Source organism: Arvicanthis niloticus, chromosome 6 (assembly GCF_011762505.2).
Source record: "Arvicanthis niloticus isolate mArvNil1 chromosome 6, mArvNil1.pat.X, whole genome shotgun sequence".
NCBI lineage: Eukaryota > Metazoa > Chordata > Mammalia > Rodentia > Muridae > Arvicanthis > Arvicanthis niloticus.
In genome coordinates, this window is record NC_047663.1 from 19,121,406 (window position 1) to 19,130,263 (window position 8,858).

The 8,858-nt window shown below is 50.3% G+C and overlaps 1 protein-coding gene across 4 annotated transcripts in view; it reads left to right on the top strand.

Annotated features, from left to right (window-relative positions):
- The window catches only part of Arhgap27 (Rho GTPase activating protein 27), a 30,590-nt gene extending 25,940 nt beyond the window's left edge, over window positions 1-4,650 (top strand). For all 4 annotated transcript variants that reach the window (XM_076935675.1, XM_076935676.1, XM_034506605.2 and 1 more), the window contains 8 exons: window positions 836-934; window positions 1,789-1,894; window positions 2,024-2,146; window positions 2,219-2,317; window positions 2,503-2,580; window positions 2,667-2,801; window positions 2,891-2,996; window positions 3,109-4,650. In XM_076935675.1, coding sequence (XP_076791790.1) covers window positions 836-934; window positions 1,789-1,894; window positions 2,024-2,146; window positions 2,219-2,317; window positions 2,503-2,580; window positions 2,667-2,801; window positions 2,891-2,996; window positions 3,109-3,286 — 924 coding nt within the window. In that variant the 3' untranslated portion in view covers window positions 3,287-4,650. The remainder of the gene's footprint in view (window positions 1-835; window positions 935-1,788; window positions 1,895-2,023; window positions 2,147-2,218; window positions 2,318-2,502; window positions 2,581-2,666; window positions 2,802-2,890; window positions 2,997-3,108) is intronic.
- Window positions 4,651-8,858: the final 4,208 nt, after the last annotated feature.

Genomic DNA, 8,858 nt, shown 5'->3' on the forward strand with positions numbered 1-8,858 from the left:
TGTGTGTGCGCGCGCGTGTGCGCTCGCGCACCTGGTACCCCACAGAAGTCAGAAAGAGGTATTGGGTTCCCTGGAACTGAATGGTTGTGAGCCGCCTTGTGGGTGCTAGGAACCAAATCCAGGTCTTCTGCGAGAACAATGAATGCCCATAACTGCCAGCTGAGCTGTCTCTCCAGCCTCTTAGTTATAATTTTAAAAGGAGAACAACCTAAAGACAGTTTTCTCTCATTCTAGAAGTTGTCCCCTCTCTGTGTGAGCCAGATTATGCTGTCTGCCTCTCTCTGGACCAAAGGGCAAGGCAGATGTATACTTCTAAAGCCAGGCATTGCAGCTGGTGAAACTCCAGGCCTCCGGGTGTCTGGGATCAGCCACAAGCCAGCCATGGTCTATTTCTGCTCCGCCCTGCATATTTTCCCCATTGCTGTTCCAGCAGCTAGGACCTTCCATAGGGATTTTCTATTGTTTGCCTGTGCCCTGGGGGGGGGGGGGGGGGAGGCCTGCTGTGTTCTGTGGCTGGCAGTGAGCCCTGAAGCACTCTGTTCTGTAACTATGAGTTGTATGCCCATAAAGTGATTCAAATGTACTGGACCTCACTTTAGTAAACACTGTTGCCCACAACATTAAACAAAGAGGAAGAGTTGGGCCTGGCTTGTGGCCTTTGCTCTATTAGGCTCTGAGTGGCTTAGGGCAGGGTCAGGTCACCTCCCTCTCAGTGCACACACAAACACACACACACACAAACATACACACACACACACAAACATACACACACTCTCTAAGCTTACTCCCAAGGTAGATGAAGGAACAGGGAACTGAGTGACTTGTGTCCTTCCAGCTTCGAAGTCGAGATGGCTCAGAGTACCTGATCCAGCATGACTCAGAAGCCATCATCAGCACGTGGCACAAAGCCATTGCCGAAGGCATCGAGGAGCTGGTAGGCAGAGCCTGGACTCTCCGGGGCTGATGGGGAGGAGCTTGGGCTTTTTGTGCAGGACCCTCAGCTATGCACAGAGAACTCCATGACACCAGCTCTGGGGCTGGTTTTGCCGGACTCTACAGGAGGGGGCAGGCACAACCTGAAGAAACTTGCCATTTGGAGGGAGGGAGAGAGGGAGGGAGCCAGACTCAGAAATTGGTTCTCAGAAACCAGACAGGAATGACAGCTACAACTAGAAGGTAAAAGCTCGAACAGATTGGATTCAAGGGCCCTACGTCTTCTAGACAAGTGCTTTGCTCTTGAATCACAGCCCCAGTAGTGCCAATTGCGGGTTGAGCATATAGCTTAGTGACAGAGGGGTTGCCTAGCACGCAAATGGTCCTGAGTTTGATTCTGGGCTCCGACAAAAATCAACAGCTATTTATATGGCAATGGCCTGATAATATTTGTCTCTTAATTTTATATGGGTTAGCACTGGGTATAGATTTCGGTTGTAGGACTCCAGAAGCAGGAGGTTGGCATGATCACCAGTCATCTGGCCTAAATGTGAATTGCACGCTCATAGTGGGATGCAATCGTGGATGCTCGTAGAATTGCAGTCTAGTGGGATGGAGACAGTTGAGGAACTGGGAGGAGGCTAGAGGTGGCCAGGATAAGAAAGGGAGAGGAGAGAATAACTTTGCAGTTTTCTGGAGGACTCTGCAGTCAGGGAAGGTGGAAGGTCTGATTCCCAGGACAGTAAACAGACAAGAGAAAACAGGCTCTTCCTGGGGCATCTCCAAGCCACCACTGCTCCGGAGCGGCCCCAATCCGCCCCAGGGTTTGCTTCTCTGAGGTTGTCTGATTTCCAGTCTGCAGACCTGCTCCAAGCTGAGGAAGGTGAGCCCAGCAGTGCTGACTTTGGGTCCAGTGAGCGCCTCGGAAGCTGGCGGGAGGAGGATGTGCGACCGAATGCAGGTGTGCGATGGGATCAGGTGGGAAGGCGACCCAAAGACTCCCCGCTGAGGGGCGGGAAGTGATGGCCTGGTTGAAGTCTAGGGCCAATACCATCACCTCCACCTGCTGACTGAGTTTGGTCTGTGGCAGTCTCACCCTCGCTCAGCCCTGGAGGCCTGGAAAGCGACTTGAGCAGGGTCCGGCACAAGCTCCGTAAATTCCTACAGAGACGACCCACTCTGCAGTCTTTGCGGGACAAGGGCTACATCAAAGGTATCTGCAGTTCGCCTGGATCCGGGCTCAGGTGGCGCGGGGCTGGGCGGCGCTGACCAACCTCTCCCCCAGACCAGGTGTTTGGATGCGCGCTGGCTCAACTGTGTGAGCGCGAGAGGAGCCCTGTGCCACGCTTCGTGCAGCAATGCATCCGCACCGTCGAAGCCCGGGGTATGTACGCATGCGCAAACAAGGCAGCGTGCCAGTGACCAGCTTTTAGGAAGCCAAGGGTAGAGACCCCTTGGTGAGAACAGGATCAAGAAGAAGGAGCGGGAAAGACTCTGAGTAGGAAAACTCTGAGTAGAAATCGTTAGGGACTCCAGTCCTTCCAGGGTCAGCCATTTCCTTTCCCGCAGGCCTGGACATTGACGGGCTTTACCGCATCAGTGGGAACCTGGCCACCATCCAGAAACTGCGCTATAAGGTGGATCACGGTGAGGCCCTTTCCCAGTCCCTGCCCTGGGGCCGGAAGGCACAAGGGGGTGCTGACTGCCTCTCAATCACCCCTGGCCTGCCGCAGATGAACGCTTGGACCTGGACGATGGGCGTTGGGAAGATGTCCACGTAATCACAGGTGCCCTGAAGCTCTTCTTCCGAGAGCTGCCGGAACCCCTCTTCCCCTTCTCGCACTTCCACCAGTTCATAGCAGCCATCAGTGAGTGGCTTGGGAAGAGGAGGGATAGGGAGGTTGGCCCGCTTTTGTCGCAGCCAGCAGACCATCTCTGATTCCTTCTCTCACTCAAGAGCTGCAGGACCCAGCCCAGCGCAGCCGCTGTGTGCGTGACCTGGTGCGCACGCTGCCAGCTCCCAACCATGACACGCTCCGACTGCTCATCCAGCATCTGTGCCGGTGAGCAAGCCATACTTCCTAGGGCAAAAGAAGAGGGGCTAGTCGTGGCTGGAGCCCGTGTTGAGAGACCCTCCAACCTTTAACCTCTTGATCTCACCAATCCCACATGCAGGGTGATCGAGCATGGCGAGCAGAACCGTATGTCTGTGCAGAATGTGGCCATAGTGTTCGGTCCCACGCTGCTGCGGCCTGAGACGGAGGAGGCCAGCATGCCCATGACCATGGTGTTCCAGAACCAAGTGGTGGAGCTCATCCTACATCATTGCGCGGACATCTTCCCACCGCACTGACTGTGGACCCTGGGTTAGCTGGAGGCCGTGAGGCTGGACCTCCTCTGAGGCTCTCCGCTTCCCACCCCGCTGCACTGTGACTTCAACACCCCTCGATTCAGAGGGTATGCTGACCCCTGGTGGGCAGTTCATGAAATGTGATTTCTCCGTCTCACGTCCCCTTTAGGGGTTCTTTAAGGCCCTGTCCTCGATTACAGCGCCACCTAGTGTGTGGATGTGAGAATAGGCCTGGGGGCAGGAGTTGTATGTTTGTTTTCTAGTCCCCCAACTTCACCCCAGCTGGGAAAGGGATTTGGTGAAGGCATTCTGGTTTCCTCAGGCCTGCACCTGGTCAGGCCTTGGTGGAGACCCTGTAGGCCCTGTGCTATGCAGGAGGTCACGAAGAAGCTACTGACATTGTCTCTGCTGCCAGGGGAGGACTGACCCTGGCCGCCAGCTCTGGCCACTGACTGCTTTCCTCATCCTTCCGCTCCAGTGCCACCCTGATACAGGCCACCTGAGACCTTTTCCTATGTTTCCCTCTCTCCCTGGGCCACACCCGTTCTCTACAGAAGTTCTTCATACTAACCACATGCCAACCCTGCACCTACTCCACGTGGTTCCAGGGATCTAGGGCTTGCAGAAGTCAAATTAGTTCTGGGATCCATAGGTGGTCTGATTCCCTGCAAAGGCTATCCCCACAGCAAGCCCAGCTTCTAGAGGAGGAAGTGATGCCCCAGCCCCACTGGGGCAGTACAGCCTGTAGGTAGACCAGAGTGATACACTGGAACACTTTGTGCAAGTTAGAGGTTGGGGGCCCCTGAAGGCAGCAGGGAACCTACCACAGCTGTTTGGTGGGGACAGCATAAATAGAAGCCCCAGCTGCTGTCTGCACCCTGGCTGGATGCCTACCTGGTACCCACTTGCCAAGCAGAGCTAGGAGAGGCCTGTCTGGGAGATCACAGCCTTAGGCAAACAGTTGAACCTGTGTGTCAGCTGCCCGCTTCCTCCCTCATGCACACACCACCTCAGTTAATGGACCTGAGCCCCTAGCTCCACCCACCCTCACTGACTCAACAAACAATAATAGCTAATATTTATTGAGCATTCATACTATGGCAGCCTTTCCCACGGGTTTCTCCCTTGGTTTCATGCGGTCTGTATTTATTGTGTGTCCTCATGTGCCAGGCACTGTGCTCTGGGGCAGGGGTTCTACACATGTGTTCTGGAGCTTGGGGCCCAGTGAGTATGGCTGATGCAAGCCCGGCCCTGATGGTAGCAGGGCGCAGAAGAAAACAAATGGAGGCCTCTTGCTGTACACCTATATATTTAAAGTTCTAAGGCAAGCTAATAACTAACTGTTAAATAAAATGTTTATTCTCCTACTTTGGCAAATGTACTTTGATGATAGCCTGGGAGACTGGCTTCTAGCTTAAACACCTGCCAGTAGCCTCCTGGCCCGGAGAGGGTAGTGGCAGGGGCACAGAGCAAGACTCTGGTGATGGCTTTAAAGTCTGAGGGTCTCAGGGCTTTCTGGCTCTCTGACCTGTACTGAAGTGCTGATGATAACTTCTAAAAAGTCCTAAAACCTTCTTCTGAGGGTAAGAGACTGCAGGCTTAGGTGATTAACACCTGTAGCCTAACAGCAGAGGATTAGGCAATGTGGCCTTTGTTCTATCTCAGCAGGAACTGCTGGGCTCTAATTTAAGTCTGCTGGCCTTCTAGTCTGAGGTCGCAGGAAGAAAAGACACTTAGAGAAGTTATTATAGAGTTTATTACTAAGTGTAAAAAGTTTCCTATGAAAGCTATCTAAGGGGAGAAGCGGAAAAATCCTAAGTGGGGAAAAGGAAAAAATTCTAATAAGGGAAAAGTTCTAAGGGAAAAAATTCTAGGCAGGGGAAGAGGAAGGGAAGGGACGAACGGCTCACTCTTTGTCTTTGTCTTCAGCACTTATACATTCTTCAGAGTACATGATCACATGTTACAAAGTTCATCACAAGTTCACCCCAAAAATCAAATCATAAATTGAAATAGAAGTTTACAACAGAGAATGTTTACATGCATATCCATTAGGAGTAATTATCTGGCTAAACATCCATCACCTGTCTAGTTAGTTCCCCAGGTTCACTGAAGGGTTAAAACTATAACTAAGAAATTAGTAAAGTTTTGTATAGATAAACCCAGGCAGTATTTTATCTTCTATCCCAGCACCTATAATAAATCGTTAGTTCCCTTTTAGTGACCTTTGGTTAATTGTTTTACAACCACTTGGAATGTGCTCTGAGCAGGAGAAAGTCTGGTTACTATCTAAGAGCAATTAACTGATGACACTTGGGAGACTGGCAGAGTTCTCATTGCAGTTTTGACTATCAGAAAAGGGACCTAATAGCAGTCCCACTATAAAAGAGCTTAATAATCATTGATATAATTTTAGGAATTCTTATAGGATCATCATTAAGACTTAAGAAGTCATCTATTTGTCTATATAGCATCACCACAAGACAGTACATCTTCGTGAAGCTGCAGAGATCTGCTCCAAAGGGGTGTGCTATTGCTTAGTGATTGTTATATTTGTTTAATAATAGGAAAAGCATATTAATAGCAGGAATCTTTCCTAAAATAAGTCCCTTACAGCCTTGCTGAATAAGGGCTCACTTGTCGCAGATTATATAATAATCCAAGGCAAGCATTTCAGGATGATTACCTACTAATTATTAGCTTGTCCCATTATGGCTCCTGACAAACACCTTGGACTCTTAGTTGAGCATTGTGGTATGTGGAAAGCTACTCTGATCCTCAGCCTGTCTATAACATCCTGCCTCAGTGTACAGCTGAGGCTGGCCTTGAACTCCTGACCGTCCTGCCTCCACCACCTAAGCACTGACATTGCATCACCAGGCTCAGCTGCCACCTTTTCTTTCTTTCTTTCTTTCTTTCTTTCTTTCTTTCTTTCTTCCTTCCTTCCTTCCTTCCTTCCTTCCTTCCTTCCTTCCCTTCATTTTCTTTCAAAGATTTGTTTGTTTGTTTGTTTGTTTGTTTATTATGTATACAGTGTTCTGTCTGCATGTATGCCCACAGGCCAGAAGACGGCACCAGATCTTACTGTAGATGGTTATGAGCCACCATGTGGGTGGGAATTGGTGGGAATTGAACTCAGGACCTCTGGAAGAGCAGCCAATGCTCTTAACCTTTGAGCCATCTTTCTAGCCCCTGCCACCTTCTCTTAATCCATTTGCTAACTGAAAGATCATGTGTTCTACCCTCTCTGAGGCTGTCAGGACAGACACCACTGTACAAGCGTTTCTGTGACCACATTGGCTTCCATAGATGCAGCTGCTATTGTAACGCTGCAGACCGGGTGGCTTAGTCAACAGAAATGTACTCCTCACAAAGCCAGAGGCTGGATGTTCAGGCTGAGGCTCAGCACGGTGAGGTGGGATAAGGACATCTTTGCCTTGCAGGTAGCAGCACTTTCTTGCCATGTTCTTAGACGGCAGTGGAGCTAAAGGTCTGCTCTTGCCACACAAGGACTTGGATCAAAACATCAATCATGACCTTACTTAGGCCTAGTCGCTCCTAAAGGCCCTGTTTCCAAACACCATCACCCTGGGGCTCGGACTTCAGTGTGACTTGGGAGAAGCTTCGAGCTTCCATTCAATGAGCTGTGTGTTTCCATCCTCTTGGGTACACAACTGTTGCTAGGTGCCACGGTGACCCTTGCATGTTACTTATGGACCTCCCCCACCATCTTCATCAGCAACCCTGGGAAGGGGGGTGTTGTACTGTCTGCCACCATCGGCTTCCACTAGATCTCCTCAGAGCCCAGTCTGCCTCCCTCCTTCTCCACAGGTGGGTGGCCTCTGCCCCCAGCAATGATGGAAAGAAACCACAGTGGGACTCAGAACAGCTCCTCCTCTCCCTAGTTCTCCACATCTCCCTGGGGATGACAAGTTGCCTTTGTTCCTTAAACACACCCACAGTTCTCCATGGGTCCTCTCATATTGAGCTGTTGTGTCTGGTGGAAGCCACCAGCAAATACAAGCAGGGAGATCAACCTGGGGCCGTCAAGACAGACACCTGTACAGGAATGAGGGCCACAATATGGGCCCCACATCCAGACTCAGCCAAGCTCCCAGGAGCTCTGGGTGAGCTTACACATTGTCCATCCTATGCAGACTGCTCTATTGACCACCAAAGTTGCCTGACAGATGGCACAGATCAGGACAAAGCATCTCTTTTTCAGCCCTGGGCATGTCCCAGCAGGACTCAGATGAGAGCTGTAGGTCACCACCCCTACCAAGCCGGGTCTCCACCCACTGGGAAACTTCAGTCATGGAGGAGGTTACGGTACCTGTGGTGTCCACTACTACACCTACCTGATCCCATGGGAAGATGTTACAGTCACTGTCACACTAGGAAACCCTCCACCACACACTTCTGTAAAACCAGACCTACTCTCAAAGCCAGACTTTTTAAATTATATTTATTTATATATTGTGTATGTGTGTAGAAGGAGCATGCATGTTAGGGCATGTGTATGTAGAGGATGAAGTTCAACTTGCAAAACCTAGTCCTTTCCTTCACCATATGGGTACTAGGAGACTTTGAAAGATGTCCATGTTCACCATTCCACCCACTGTCCTCAACCCCTGCATGCCACAGACCACAGAATCTCTTGTGGACGCAACAACACACTTGTGTTGATAGACACCTTGAGTCTCCAGCTTCACTGGCTTCCTGGGACATGCAGGTCCTCCTGGAAACATCTCTCCCTTAGTCCCTTCATGTTCCTTTCATCTCTGGCCAAGCATGGGAAAAAAAAATTCTCAGGGGCTGGAGAGATGGCTCAGCAGTTAAGAGCACTGACTGCTCTTCCAGAGGTCCTGAGTTCAATTCCCAGAAACCACATGGTGGCTCACAACCATCTGCAGTGAGGTCTGAGGCCCTCTTCTGGTGTGTCTGAAATGGTGTACTCATATACATAAAACAAACAAATAAATAAAACTTAAAAAAAAAAACTAAGCAAAGTATTATAAAAAAAAAAAAGAAGAAGAAGAAGAAAGAAAGAGAGAAAGAAAGAAAGAAAAGAAAAGATTCTCAGGCCAGACCCTGCTCCCCGTCCTTGCTCCCAGGATGATGCCAGCCACAGCACCAATGATGTCTGCCCCGCGACAGACCTCAGCCTAAGACTGGATTATTGATTTTGCCCAAAGCAAGTCTTCCTCCAGGGTTTGCCTATCCCAGGAAACGGCTCTGTTGTCCCCCAGATGGACAAGCTAAAACCTTGGAATATGGCAGACTCACTTCCCGTTCATGTCCAAAACCTTGGCCCACCTTGCCAACTCTCTTCCCCCCATCAACCTGGTTTAGAGAGCTAAAGTCTGCCTGGATTCCCACTTAGCAACCTTCCCTATCCCTGTCCTCAGTCTCCTCCCCTCTATTCTCCTAAACAGACTCAGTTTAAAACTCAGCCCTGGTTAGCTTATTGTCCCACTTAAACCTTAGACTTGGGTCCAGTGAGGTGGCTCAGGTCTACTGCCAAGTCTTTCAACCTGAGTACAGAAGGAGGAAACCAAGTTCCAAAAGTCGCCCT